At 38.1% G+C, this 15,648-nt stretch overlaps 1 protein-coding gene across 1 annotated transcript in view; it reads right to left on the reverse strand.

Moving 5' to 3' along the window:
* Window positions 1–14,011, reverse strand: part of BCHE (butyrylcholinesterase) — a 29,869-nt gene extending 15,858 nt beyond the window's left edge. The window contains exons 1-2 of the mRNA XM_082056129.1: window positions 13,908–14,011; window positions 8,930–10,451 (exon numbers count right to left, since the gene is read on the reverse strand). Coding sequence (XP_081912255.1) covers window positions 8,930–10,446 — 1,517 coding nt within the window. The 5' untranslated portion in view covers window positions 10,447–10,451; window positions 13,908–14,011. The remainder of the gene's footprint in view (window positions 1–8,929; window positions 10,452–13,907) is intronic.
* Between the last annotated feature and the right edge of the window lie 1,637 nt (window positions 14,012–15,648).

The following is a 15,648-nucleotide window of genomic DNA, read 5'->3' on the forward strand; positions in this document are numbered from 1 at the left end:
CTCATGACCTGGAAAAACATTAACTTACATAGTATCTTAACCACAATTGCTCCCTGGGACAAACCTAAAGTGACTCTGTAAAGGAATAGAAAAATGTTTTTATTGCCATGGAGCTCTTAATACTGTGTTTTAAATTCCCAGTGGCTTTGGTAAAATTCGTCAGCCCAGCTGGTTGTGAGAAAGAGTAAATACTATACTCACATGAATATGATTGCTGTTTCCATCTCTTCCTTTTTCTCCCATTAATCGAGTTCTTCCCAGACACTCAGAAATAGTTAGATAAATGGATTCAATGCTTTCCTTATCTCTAAAGACAAAATTTTCAATACAGACTGTGTAGTAGATACTATACTACGATATAATGTTTAAGATTTGCTTTCACTTGTAATTGCCCTAATCATGATTTCTTTTCAAGACGGATGTTCCACATAGCCCTGCACCAAATAAAATAATCTAGATTCATTGTGTCTCAATGGACTTCATCATAGTAGCATTTCTGTGGTATTTTCCAGTACTGCCACTGTTTTATTATAGTGGTTTAGGTTGGAAAGGACCTTAAAGATCTCCTAGATCCAACCCCTGCCCATGGGCAGGGACTCGTCCCATTACAGCAGGTTGCTCAATGACCCATCCAACCTGGCCTTGAATGCTTCCAGGGATGGGACATCCACAACTTCTCTGGGCAGCCTGTTCCAGGTTCTCACCAACCTCACAGTGAATAATTTCTTCCTTATATCTAATCTAAATCTACCCTTCTTCATTTTAAAGCCATTACCACTTGTCCTATCACACCACGCCCTTGTAAATGGTAGGAAGAGCATGAGTCATAAACCCCAACTACCATATGATCTAGGCCAAATTGTGCAGTCCCATAAATAAAACCATTAGGCAGCTTTCACTAGCATGAATATGTTATTGCTTTCTCTGGAACAGGATCATTGATACTTCATGATGAGAAGTGTGAATAAGAAGTTATAGGGTTCATAAACCCCCAAATAAAATGGTTATAAATAAAAAATATGATTAAGTTATTTTCTTATCTCTATTATAAAGCCATTATAGGTTTAACATTTACAAGTGGACATCATGTAACTTTCTTTGATAAACACATTCAGATTATGTGCCAGCTTTATAACATCCTCTGGATCTGATTTGAACTACACCAAGAGGCAAATCTCCAAATACAAAGATTGGACTGACAGTCATGAAAGATGTGCTCTCAAGAAAAAATAATATGTAAACAGGGGAGCATATCTAAGTCTATTCAAAGTCCTTCTCTTTCAAAATTGAGGAGGCTTTTTTGGAAGTTGGAGTATGCAGACTACTTCATAGCTAGGAAAAAACAACTGTTTAAACCTCTAAGCATTTTCAGTTATATAGAAAATTCACCTGGAGGCTCTTACTTGGGAACATCATGGTGAATGACATTCAAGAGGCAGATATTTAAAACTTCATTAGTTAAAATAAAAATCACAGTATTTGAACAGCAGCTCTAGTAGAAAAAGGGTCTCTCTGGTGTAAATTTGAGGCAGCGCTTTAGAATTTGTATTATATGAAATCAGGAAGTTGTCTTATGTTCCCTCAAGGAAAGGTAGAGAACACAGATGGCAGCCAGAGATGTCTGGGAAAGCAGACGATGGCAGCTTTAATTTTACATCTTTGTTAGCATATAATTTTGTAACATCCCTAAGTATAAGTATGAAATGCCTGATTTCTGCTTGTGCAGCTTCTAGATTTGTGGGGACAGAGTGTCACAAATCCTGTGACTAAATTGCTAACTACATTTACCCACAACTGCCTTCTCTTGCAGCTGATGGAAAAAAAATTAAAGACCGTATTGAGCTACCTTCAAAAATAGAGTGTTAGGTAACCTCTGCTGCTCCTCATTTCCTCTTTACTCCCCTTTGCCACCACCCTGAAACAAGCCAATCTGCTGCGTTGGGGAACAAATTAAAACGTGTACCAAAAGGTTTCCATTCTTCATGGGAAATTTCTCAGTAGAACTTCAGATTAGTGTACCAGAACCACCTGGAAAAATGGGGTTTGTGGACCTTTTAAACTTCAATTTCTGTCTTTTGATGATGAGACAAGGACTAAGTTGTAGAAAAGCAGCACAGAAGAAGAGTGCCCCTAAAAAGAGGATTAACTGCACATGAGCACTAATTAGAATTTCACAGTGGCTTTTGCAACCATATGTTCACATGTCTGCAAAAGTTATGATATAGGGAAAGCAGCCCCTAATCCTACCTTATCTCTGAGGAGTATCACTCTTATAAGTGAATGTGTCCTACATGTGACTCCTAATAAGTTTGTGCATTCATTTCCTTCATTTCACTGTTAGCAAGTCTCTCAGACATTTTCTTCTTCCCCTCTCTTTTTGTCCTTTCTCCCTTCTTTGCGCCTTTATTCATTCACTTAGCCTCTTGTATCAGTTAACACTTCCCTCTCGTCCCATCTTCCTTACTCATGTACTTTTCATCAAACACTAAATTATTTCCATGCAGGCTTCTTATTCCCACTCCCAAATCTGAGGTAGCAATCATCCTATGATTTTATTTCAACTCTTGGAACAATTGTATCTCTGCATTCCTCTGCTTTCCCCAAAACATATCCCTGTAGGCTCTGTGCCAGGTCCTGGGCACAGCAGGGAACCACATCCGGGACATTTCCCTCTCTTCTTGTACAGGGTCAGTCAAAGGCAGCATAATTGTACAAAAATTCACTTTGTAATTTATTTTCTTGAGGCTGTGTGTGTATGTTTGTGCGTCTCTGACTGCAGACACAGGGAATTCACCTTGCCCAGTCCCAGGACTCTGAATTATCTCTGGTGATTTTGATTCCACAGCCTTTGACAATTACATTAGAGCTTACCCCTTTCTATAAAGCTTTGCCAGCATTACATTTAAGGCAAACCTTTGCATTATGGTTTCAGGTTTTACTTTTATGTCTCATTCAATTACTCCTACAATATTTGGATATTTCCTTAATAGATGTTCTCATGTCATGTTTGAAAATTGTCATATGACTTGTCTGTTGTAGAGAACAAAATCTATATGGACAGAATCACATTTGCTGCACATATGGAAACTAAGACAACATCCTCTTGTAATTTTGCAATATTTGTAGTAATATTAAGCCAATCTAAACAATGTGTATCCCAGACCTATTTTCAAAAGATGACTGAATCAAATACTCCTGTTTTCAGTTTTGAAATTCAATGACAGCTTGTCAGTCTGCAAGCCAGGGAGAGAGAGGTGGCTGCCAAATGCAAGTCTCTAGTTACTGATTTTTTCCATGATGCTCTATTTCCAAATAGATTGCTGAAAAGGTGTTTCCATTACCGATTCTGAATATAACAACATATATGGACCCTGGAAAGAAGATGAGTCACTCTTAAGAACCCAAAAACCAAAAGGGAAGGAGAAATAGTTTCCTAAAATTTGACTTTTTTGTTGTTCATGATTATGATTTCCCCAATATTTTTCATGGCTCAGAAATTATTCCTGTGAAAGAGAACAAGTGTGAGAATGCCTGTACTCTTTGGGGTCAAAATTAAAGCTTTGCTTTTCCCTAACATGGGAAGGGAAGACTTTCTGTATATCTTTTTGTATTCTTTGAAACTCCTCCCATGCTGCATTTATACTCCTTCAGGTTTTACCTGATGCACAGAAATCTGTTCTGGATTCTTGACCTGATGTGGTCAAATCACTAGTTAAGATGATAGAAGATTTATTCAAGATAAATGTGAGATGCCAGAAGCAGCAGCCTCAGGGAAATCCTCCTTCTGGTCCCACTGAGCTACAGCTCTGGGTTGTTTTGAAGACCTTGGGAGGACCAGCACCAGGTCTTGTCTGAGTCCATCAAACCTGGGCAGCTGCATCTCTCCCTGTCAAAGGGCCAATTTCAGGAAGAAATATTAATACAACCCACAGTAAATCTCTTACCATGAAATGGTTGACCGGTACATAGAACTTCCTAGTTTCTGAAGTATTAGAAAATCAGAAGTGGTCAGAGTTTGTTTTTTCTCCAGTATATTAATTTCCTTCCATACACAGAGTGTATAGGTCCAAAGTTCAATCTGCTGTGTGGACTCTATATGAGGCTGTTGTTTTTCTTACCACTGCTCTGAAACTACTCTCTATAAACATGTGATAAGTCGGTAATAAAAACACTGGAATTTATTATATGTCTACCAGAGGAACATCAGGGAAAGGCAATAATAACCAAGCAAAGTGCTTCAGAGCTTTAGTGGGACAATCAAAGCCTCACAAATTCCCCTAAAACATAGGGGGAAATATTTCAGAGGCTTCACTTTATAGAAAAAGCTGCAAAGATTTGTTTCAGCAGTTGTAAAACTGGCAGTGAGACAAGTTTTGCCAGTTTCCTTTTATCTGAAACATTTTTCACAAAGCCTTAAAAATATTATCTTTGTGTGTACCACTACATTCTTATTAGAGTTTTCATCTCATCTGATTTGTCTGTCTCTTTGTCACTTTATGTCACTCGCGTCTGAAGAATACAGTTACCAAATCTAATGAATAAAGTAATGCAAAAGGCATAACCTAGCAACCACTGATCTGGGATGCCATATATTTTTCCAGGATAAATAAAACTTTCTCTTACTAGAGTTAGCAGAGCATTCTGCTGCTTATGATTGATAGTACCCGTTAGTGTCACTTGCTTACTTTCAAAAGCTTTCTGAAGAATAACGAAAGTGCAGCAGAGAAATGAATTTTAAAAGTATTTAGAAAGAGAAATTTGAATTCTTTCAGCACGGCCATAACTTAAAGTGTGCCAGAAAGCATTCAGGAGAAGGCCACTGAAAACTAACTTAATATTGTTAAAATGAACTTTACCTATACACGAACGCAATCACACTGAGACTGATCCAGCCCCTTCCATGTGATATCACACTGTGGTTTTCTGCTGAATTTAATTTGGTCACATCTATTTGCCTGTCTAATTTTGGTGATGTCTGACATTTTATCAGATGATTTTAAGGCTACTAATTGATATTCAACTAGTTATATTCTTAAATACAAGAATCAGCTGAAGATAGACTAGGTCAGTGTAATTGGAAGAATTTTAAATCAAAATGGAAATCAAGGAGATTGGTTTTGGAATCTATTCTTTCCTATAACCCAAATAGTTTATTATTCTTGATTTATTCAGACAGCACCAGTAATAAGTGTTTTTTCTTCCCTTGCTGGTGGAACAGGGACTTTTGAGGATGGGATGACAATGTTGTTCTTCCTATTGGTGTATAAAGCCAGCATCTAACTTCAAGCCTCATAGATGAAATGCCTGTTCCTGGCTCCTACTGAAAATTTCCATTACCCATTCCCCTTTCATATTCTGAAATTGAAAATCTTTATCCCTGTTAATTTTCCAGCAAAAATGGTCAGCTATCACTATTATTTATTTTTAACAAGGGTGTGAAATAAAAAATGCCTTGAGGCTTAGAAAATTGCATCAGCTATTGATGGGGATGATGGTTGAGTAGGAAACCCTTGAGCTGGCTGACAATTTCCTTTTGTTTACTGAGAAATGTAGAAATTAAGAATTCCAAGTACACTCTTAGCATCCTTTGAAGGAATCCCTTCTCTTTTTCTCCCTAACATATTTTCTTTTGTTCTACATGACATTTAGTTGTTTCTGAGAAACAGAAAATGCTGCTACAGACCATAACTTTGACTTTCTATGTCATCATTTTTATTCCTAGTGCCCATGTGAGAATGAAAACCAGAGATCAGTAGGATCAAAGTATGGGCATGAAAACCCCTTCTGAGAAATAGCTGCTGTGAGCTGAGTCACCTCTTGGTCCCTCCCAATGAGAAAGTACCAGGAGAAAACCAATTTCTTTCAGCTTTTGTTGACTCTACCTTATCACCTTTCAGGCTGCTCTTCCTTCCCTTGTGCTTTTGTACTTCTGTGCATTAGAATATTGGGTCAAACGCCCTCACTAAAAATGGTGCTGTACAATATTTCTGATTTTCATCTTTAGGCTGATTTTCTCTTCATCTACTGGAGATATCATGGTAATTTTCCCCTCAGATGTTTGCACTTTGATCATGTCAGATTTTACTAAAAACTTTATGTCAAATGGGTCTTCCTCCATTCTTTATAAATGCTGCTTCTGTGCTTGAAAGTGTCGGGAAAATAAGTATCAGCTATTACCTTTGGGTTTGCTAACAATTTTTGTTATTTTCCCACTAATCATACACTATGAAAAATGTGTTACAGAGCCTAAGGCATGTGTTCTGGATGATGAGAAAAATGTCATATAATGGGTTAATACTGATCTGATCTTTAACTGGTGCATAAATTACATTATTGTATTGTCTACCATAATAGTGACGTTTTTGATACTTGTGTTGGAAGCACAGGGAGGGATTATTTGTGGTTTGCTGTGGAAACCATTTGAAATTCAATCCTTAGGCTAATCTAATTATAGTGCGAATGATAATCAGACTAGATGATGGGACTGTCTTCTTTAAACTTAAATGTGAATGTACGTTATGTTGTCTAATTTTAGCTAGCTACAGTGACAAGGACAATGTACTCTATCTTGCACAGCAGGTTATTGAAATTTTATATATACAAAATATGTGTGTGTAATCCAGCAGAAATCACAAAAATGTAAACATTGTGGTGCAAAATCTAATATAGCCCTGAATTTCTCTTTTCCCACTAAGAAATAGTTCTGTTTAATGGAAAGATCTGGTATCTCGGGTATAAGATCCTGATTGCAAACTCCTGTAGGGCAGACTTTAAAGCTGCAGCATGTAATAAGGAGCCTTCACACTCAGTCTGCTCTCTGCTAAGGGCCTGGTGACACCAGTTTCAAAACGATGTTGTCACAGCACATCTTCATGATGCAGGAATTGTGACCAAGTTTTACCCCACCTCATTGTGCAGACTTCATCTTGGCAATCTATCAGATGCATTTTTGGCATTGATAAATCAACCACACAGCTCAATTCCAGAACATACAGCCCTGCTCAATGCTTTCCTCTGTGCTTTGGTATTTCACAGCAAATTCATATGGAGTGGTGTCATCAGGCACCAAGTAAAGAGGGAAGCAGGAAGAACTCATAGACAAAACTTTAAATTAAATTTCACAAGAATAAAACCTGTACTAAGACATTATGCAGTGATGAGTATAGCTGTTTGCACAGTAATTTTATGAGTTTTAATATGCTCTTCATTTATGGTAAAAAAAATTACAGGCTTCAATATATAAAGGGAACAACAGGGTCAGAATAGATCACAGCAGCTCCTGGTACAACACCAGGGTCAAGGCAAATAATATTTACTCAGACAAGTAATCAGGGGAATATTAGGTTGAAAAAGAGGGGATGGATGACATCTCTAATTAGGACTCTTTGGGGAGGACAGTTGTTAATTCCAACAAGGAAAGTACCAACAAGGAGCTGATGAGTCACGGTTTTAGAGAAGATGAATAGTTATTATTTAAGGACTTGAAAAAATGCATTATAGTGAAAGACTCAAGAGTACAACCTGCTTTATTTAATAAAAAAAAAATAAAAAAATTAAGAGTTATTTGAATAGACCCTAGAATTATCTCTATATGGAACACAAATCATAATATAAAGCTTAGAAATTGCCAAAGAAAACACAGAACCTGGAAAACAGAGAAGCAGATTAGTCAAATGCAGACCAGACACAAAACTTCCTTTTATAATTGTAACAGTTTTAAATGTAATTAAGCTTTAAAACAATGTACTAACATTTGTTCTGGATTTTCCATCATTGGAAATGTTTAAGTCCCACCTGTGTATTGTATTATGTACAAGGTTATACAGACTAAATGACCACAGTAGTCTCCTCTGATTTCCAGTGTATTAAGAAAAACAGATCCTGTTCCAAACTTGATTTCAGCCTTTACAAATCCACATATCCTCCACAAATCTAAGGCAAAGTCTACCACAGAAGAAAAAATTATGGAGGATTTTAAAATTTAAGTTAAACATTTTAAAAACATGAATTAAGTGTTTGATAGCATGTTTTCACAGGTACAAATATTTATATAGGTACTTTTTTCAGGAGCAAGTACAAACTGAGCTTCTGAGAAGACCAGATTCCTCCCCATCACATCAGGCTTGTAGCCTTGAGACTTATCGTACGTGACTGTAGTAGCGGCTGTTTTTCTTACCACACTGAAATGTTTTCATTTCAAACTGACTATTGCATTGAGAGCCCCACAACCCAGCCAAGCAGAGCGGGGGCTGTCTCACTTCTCTTGGACTCCAGCTAAATAGACTGAATAAGGAGTTGCATTTAATCCCTTTCAAACATTCAAATGAAAAATGCTTATTTGCTTCTTATACAGTTTAGGACATATTTCCCTTAAAGATGAGTCTAATGGAAATAGTGAGAGATTTTTCATCAGCTTCAGTGAAACCCAGGATTATACACAGTACACAGGGGAAGATTTGCTTTCTGAAAAGAACATCCTGCAATTCCAATCACTTCATCATGTGAACATAACATAGCTTCTTATTATCCACCTGCATGTTCTGAGCAAATTACTTCTTAAAGCAAATTGAGCTTTTTTTTTTTGTCCCTCCTACTACTGTTGGAATTCTTTCCCAGACTTTGAAATATTTGGTTTCTAAAACCTGAAACCATTATCATTCTTTGTAACAACTGCTGCCATGGAAAAAAAATGTTTTGGATTTGCTTTGATAGGTGGATACAGATTGTTTTCTTAAGCTTGTCCAATACCATGAGCCACACATCAAGAGTTTATTTTACTAAGGCAGTGTTTTTATCAGACCTAAACCAGGAGTTCTGGATAGCTGAACAATTAATCCTTTCTCAACATTCTTGTCAGGCTTCAAATCGCCACCAAAACGGTTAAACTCTTCCCCCTGACCAATCAAACAAACTGCCACAGTGAACTCACCCAGTTTTCGCGAAAGTTGCCCAGTATCTCAGCATGGACCGGCTTAGGATTTCTTCAGCTTTGGTGTAGTTCACTCTTCTTTCTAGGGGCAATCCGAACACAAACTCGATCTCATAACCATGCATCACTCCCATCCACTCTGGCCAAGGGAGCTTTGAGGATCGATGTTCAAAGAAGTAAAAAAATGCCTTGTGTCCCAGTTGTGCAAATTTTTTGGTGAATTCTATAGCAGGACATATTATGTTGTAGTCACCAACGATATCATCCATGGCATCACGGTAATGTTCTGGCTTCTGCTCATTTTCCCAATCTGTGTACTGAAAAATGATTGATTCTATTGCAAGCTGGCTTGCTTCTGGGAAGGACAGAGTTAAAATTGCTTCAAATTCTGTTTTATTGATCAAGCCATCACCATCCTTGCTGAAGCTTGGGACTCTATATACTAGAAATTCTGACCCTTCATCTTTATTAACACCAACTAAGATCTGTGTTTGTTTGAAAAGGCCATTCTCAATCAATGTTTCTGGCATATCCGTGAGAAAATCACCATCCACAGTAGGACAAAAATATATTTGTAAAAGAGGGTCATACGTTAAAACTGAAATTTCATTGTCCAGTATATCCTTTGGGTCCTTGTCTTGGAGGCAGAGAATTAGTTCTGTCTCATTGCTGGTGGGACACTGGAGTTGTTTAGCTAAAGCCACTGTTCTGTTTCTGGCTTCAGCTGCTGTTATTGCAGCCCAAGGGGCATTTGCGGATCCACTTTGCATGATGGCTCTTGTGAATAAAGCATGGCTTTTCGGAGAAAGGATATGGTAGCTGACAGAAGCCGAACCAGCACTCTCTCCAAATATAGTCACACTCTTTGGATTGCCTCCAAACGCTGCTATGTTCTCCTGGACCCACTGAAGTGCCAATCTCTGATCAAATAAACCTGCATTTCCAGGAGCTGCTGGATTTCCTGGCAAAGCCAAAAATCCTAATGCACCAGTCCTGTAGTTCATGGAAACTACAATGACTCTTTCTACCCTGGCCAGAAACTTGCCATCATAGACCGGTAAGGAAGTTGACCCAGTCTCAAAGCCACCGCCATATATCCACACCATGACAGTTGCATTCTTAGGTTTGGGAGAAGGAATCCATACATTAAGATACAAGCAGTCTTCACTGAGGTTAGTTTTTGGATTCCACATCTCTGTTCCAGGAAATCCCGGATAAGTTGTATCTATAAGCTGGTAACAAGAGTTCGCATGTTTTGTGGCATCCCAAACATCTGACCACTTCTTATGAGGTTCTGGTTTTTGAAATCTCAGTCTGCCAGTGGGTGGCTGTCCATAAGGTATTCCAAGGAAGGCTGTTACAGTTCCCCCCAGTACCTGCAGGTTTGTTCCCCTAACTCTGCCATTCCTGGTTGTAATGATGTTCTCTTCAGGCATTACCTTCCTGATGAACATATACAGGAGAAGAAGCCACATAAGAAATTTGGTATAGAGACCTGTACCCTTTGTCCAAATCATGATGCCTGAAGCACAGGAAAAAAAGAAATTCAGAATTAGTATTGCAACATATTAGTACCAGAGCTGAAACTATTTATTCAAAAAGGCTGTAGGTCATCCCAAAGGCATTGAAATTAATATGGTGCTGCTGTGCAAAGCTCAGCAGTGTTGAACAATAAGTTGTTCTTAGTTGTGTTGCAAAGTCTGTATTTAGTATTTAGCATTTGGTACAGTGTTTCAGAAAAATTCTGTCCTTGGATAAAACATAGAACTGAAGATTCCAGACCAGAGAAGGTGAAGTCATATAAGCAAACTCTGACTGCTTCAGTTAGCTTAACCACTTGCATTTCCACTGGCACGATGAGCAGGACACTTTATGATCTGTGATGGAAAATGCCATGCCTGACTAGACATTACTCTGTTAGATGTTCCTTTGGCAATTTGTATTCTCAAATCAATAAAGAGCAATAACAAAGATCACCAGACACATTTTTCCACACATAAACTTGCATCCCTTAAATGATGAAAACAGGCTTGAAGTCAAGTTTTAATCCAAGGACTTCCAGGTCCGCAGAAGTTTTGAACTCTGTGCTTGGGTCACAGAATCACAGAATGTTAGGGATTGGAAGGGACCTCGAAAGCTCATCCAGTCCAGTCCCCCTGCCAGAGCAGGAACACCTAGATGAGGTTACACAGGAAGGCCACCACAGATGCCTTGGCTGAAGCAAACCATTGAGATAGCATTGCTATAAACCTAAAGCCCTGGGTGACTTCATTGTCCTACTCATATATCTCAAGATCAGAATGTGTTTTCACAAGTACATGAAGTACCTCTGAACTGACTGTCAGTCTGTCAGCTCCTGTGGGTGACTGCACAGTCAATAGGTACAACAAGACCTAAATGAAACATTTCTTACAAGGTTTTTTTTCTCTAATGCAACATAACCAAGTTTACAACCATCACAGTAATGACAAGTAATTCTGCTACTTAGAATGTTCTAAAATTCTAAAAAGCAAATGAGTGTTAATACATGTAGGTGGTACATAATAATTTAAGTATGGCCTGGTCTTCCTGAGAACTTTTTAAAGTGATTATTAATATTAAAGGTAACAGTATAGATGCTGATTATGTACCACATTTAAGCACACTATTAATAGTAGTCCTATTTACCCCAGACATTTCATATATCATAAAAAACCCATATCTTCCCCTTCAAAGTGAAAAGTCAAAGACTATTTGCATAAACCCATTTCTATGGTTTACATATTTGAAAATGCTTAACAAAGCTTCCTTCTATTTTTTGCTTGTTGCCCTGTTGTACACAGTGTACTCTGTCCTACCACTTTAAACAGGCCATTCTTTGTTAATGAGGAGCACTTGTGTCCTTAAAAGGAATGAGACTAATTGCTGAGGAAAGTACAGCTGTGGTCTAATCTGAGCTCCTCCTGCTTGTTTGCGTATTCTTGAAAATCAACTAAAAAAAAATGCAAGAGGGGGAAAGGATGATTTCAGGCAAAGAGATTCCTAACTTTGAGATAGCATCAAAAGAGCAGGGAGGGATCTTCAGAGAGAATATTTTTAGCATTTCTATAAACAGGTAGAAAATAGAGAAATTTTAGAAAACATGAACATTAAGCTCTTGTCTTTTTATTAAAAAAAATAGATAAGGTGGTGCATGGGAGCAATAGACTTCAGAGCTGGTCTAACACTCCACCTAACCTTCAGATTGTCTTACAGAAACCTGCAAATGCCCCCATGTCTACTAAACTTCAGAGATGTGAGGAGTCAATCTGGACAACACACGTGGTCCAGCAACTCCCAAGGAGTTTGAGTGAGCAGAGGCTCCCTCCAGCATCCCTCATACAGGAGGCACACATCATTTTGTGGCATTTACCCTGTTTTGCCAAAAATAAGCCCTAGCATGATTTTTCAGGATTTTTGAGGGTGCTCAAAATATAAGCCCTACTCCAAAAAGAAGCCCTAGTTACAGTTCTTTAAAAAAGTCAATTTAAATAGTGTCCAGACAGCTATACATGTAAAACAGTAAGCATCTTTTGGAACAAAAATTAATACCGACCCTGTCTTATTTTTGGGGAAACAGGGTACCTCCTCTCTCTGTGTGCCAGTCATTTTTTTTTAATCTTCATTCATTCCCATAATAAAATCTTTCAAGAGCTGGGTGACAAACGTATGTAAAGATTAGCTTGCTGCAAAGCTCTCAGCACATCTCACAGCCAGCCACGGCAACCGGAGTGAGAAATGTAAAGAGTAGGGATGTATAACAGCTGGGTGTGTGTGCACCCAACGCACAGCACTGGGAGATGGGAGAAGGGATTTCTATAAGTCCGTCATTTCACTGACACTGTCTTTTTTCACATAGTTCTAACACACTACCCAGAACCGAAATACAACAACAAACTGGAAATAGTATTTCAAATATTGTCATTCTGAAGGAAATGACACTAAGAAAAACAAGACATTAAAGCTCGTAAAGCCTTAATATCTAAATAGTAATTAAAATTAATTCACCTCTGCACTTTCGTGTTAATTGAAAAGGAATGGGATGGGAGGAAAACACTGTAACATTGCAAAACACAAAGGTATAACTTTTGACCCTTTTAAGACACAAGTTTTAGGAAGAAAAAGATACTAATAACAAATTAAATTCTGTACCTTTTAAAGTAGCTCTGCAAAAGAAAAAGTGGCATTTTAAAGAAAAATTGGCATTTTAAAGAAAAATCTTGCAATAGATCAAGCTTGAAAAATGCAGAATTTTTGCACTACTTAACAAGAGGACTCATCTACTCTCAAGTTACTCTGCTAATATTAATAAAAGTAGCAAGTGACAGAGGATTATTATTACACCTTGAATGTATGGCAAATATTACATTTAATAAGGTTTTTAATGCTGCATTAATACAAACTCAACAACGTAAACCACACTGAGCAAAACAAACATTACTCAATAACTACTATGAGAGTAAAAGGGTAGGAAGATTCCTTTAGCTCATCAACCTTAACCCAGCAGAGATACATCACATAATGTATTTGCACACTTTAAAAAGCTGCTTCTGTAGTAGTTTCCTCCAGCAAAAGTTAAACAGGCTATACTTTTGTATTCTTATTCAGCAAAGGAACACAATTTATCTCAATGATTGCTTCCTCTTCTTGCAAATCTTTACCCAGCCAAAAAAATCTATACACAAGACTATATAATCACTGTTTAAATAGAAAAGATGGTTGAATTAGTAAGTGATTTCTAGCTCAGCTTAATTTACTTAGCCCAGGATCCCCTAAATAATACCAAGGTCTGATACACACGCCTGGTTACTCGTTCCATTTGCAGAGCAGAGTGAGTTTTCCCAAGAGAGCAACAAATGGGCAGAGCGTAACATTTTAAAAGATCACAATCCCCGTGCAAATCAAGCTGAACTGTAAATTATCCTGGCAGACAGAGAGGCGTAAATAGAGAGTCACTTACCCCACTTCTATTACAAGAACTACAAAGTTTTTAAGAGTCAGGATCTTTGAATACTTGAGGGAAAATGAAGGGTGCAGCTGCTGCTTTAAGCCCGTAAATTGGACAGTGCTGACATTATAATCAACTGTTTCTGACACAGAGCTCGCGAGAGTTGGCAGCAGCAACTTGATCTGCAGGCAGCCGTCCCTTCCGATCCAACATCTGCCCAAGGCTAATGGTCTAGATGTGGAAATGCTACGGAGATAAAGCTGTTTTGGAGAGAACTGGGCATGAGCCCCTACAGCAAATGGAAGATGCAGTGATTTGCTCGTAGCATGGAGAAACTACTTTATAACCTAGAAAAATAAACACAATTATAAGTATAATAAAATCCTGTCTGTCTGTCTTCTTACTTAGAGCACCAATCTCACCTGTGCTTTTTTGCTGTTGTGCAAGTCAAGATTAGCACGATTTTAAAGTATCTCAAACTTTCCTTTTCGCTGTAAGATAAGTAGTTATTTTTGACTGTGGCAGATAGCAGGTGTAAAGCCAGTCTAATGAAGGCAGAACAGAGGAGAGGAGAAGATAAATAACATACACACCCATTACAAAATATCAAACCCACATCTCTGAGCCACCACATGAAGCCAATTCGCTGGTGAGGCTGCTGGTCCCCAGCAGCATCTGCTCACCAGCACTGCTCTGAAAAAAAACCCCGAAGTTTCCACAATTTAAGGTTTTCTTCTGCCAAGAGCCTTTGCTCGCCCCGTTAGAGCTGAAGACAATTACTTCCTCTCTGCTTAATAATCAAACTCCAGCTCTGTTTCAATTACACAAAAGCAATATTTGGCAATGCATAGAAGAGGAATAAAGCAGAAATAAAAAGTACGAAGTTTATAGACCTTAACATGGAGACTACCAATGATTTTTAAAAGCTAGCATGTGAAATAGTGTTTTAATAGAGAAAAGCTCGAGAAAGCGTGGTCATTTAGTTTTTCCCAGTGATTTTGCAGTCTACCTTTAGGATCAGACATTTGAAAGGTACATTTGCAAGGACTAATCCACTGGAGAGAACATGTCCCAGTCTAAAACTAAACCAGGTTTTAAACCCCTATGCTTTTAGTATTAATGTGTTCAATAGGGTTGCTAGTTGGGAATTCAGAATTCTTAGCCAAGATTGTTATGCTTGTAATGTGAATAAAAATATTTAATAACCAAATAGGATTAATTCAGAATCAACTCTAGTGGCAACTCTTGCTGACCAAAACTTTCCAGGTGCAGTTTCCTACAGGAAATGTTAAGTTGTGCTCTTTAAATTAAGGCAGTTTGCAATGTTCTGACGTGTGTATTCATTGATTTTGTCTAATGCCTCAAATACTTTTGGAAACATGGCCAGGCGACATGCATTTGCTTCATTTCCGTGACATTAGAGAAATGAATTATAACCTCCAAATCTTGTTAAAGGCCACTTTTAAATAGGGTTTATCTGATGCTTATGACAAACTGTTGTAATCTCAACCCTCATCACTACCTTCAGCAGTAGGGAAACAGCAGGAGACTCAAACCACTAAAAATGTTGTTTGTGGCTTTATTTATTTTCCAGCATTGCCTGTGTTGTCCTACATCTGCTGCCACCACCCCCCCTCTCTGCTCCCTTTGACCGTGTCCAAGACACCCGAAACAGCCTCCTCTGAGTCAGGTACACTTAATAAATGTGAAATGTGGAGCATTTCTGTGGACCCTGACAAGGTGACCACTTGGT

The sequence above is a fragment of the Streptopelia decaocto genome (assembly GCF_964273445.1).
Source record: "Streptopelia decaocto genome assembly, chromosome: 6".
NCBI lineage: Eukaryota > Metazoa > Chordata > Aves > Columbiformes > Columbidae > Streptopelia > Streptopelia decaocto.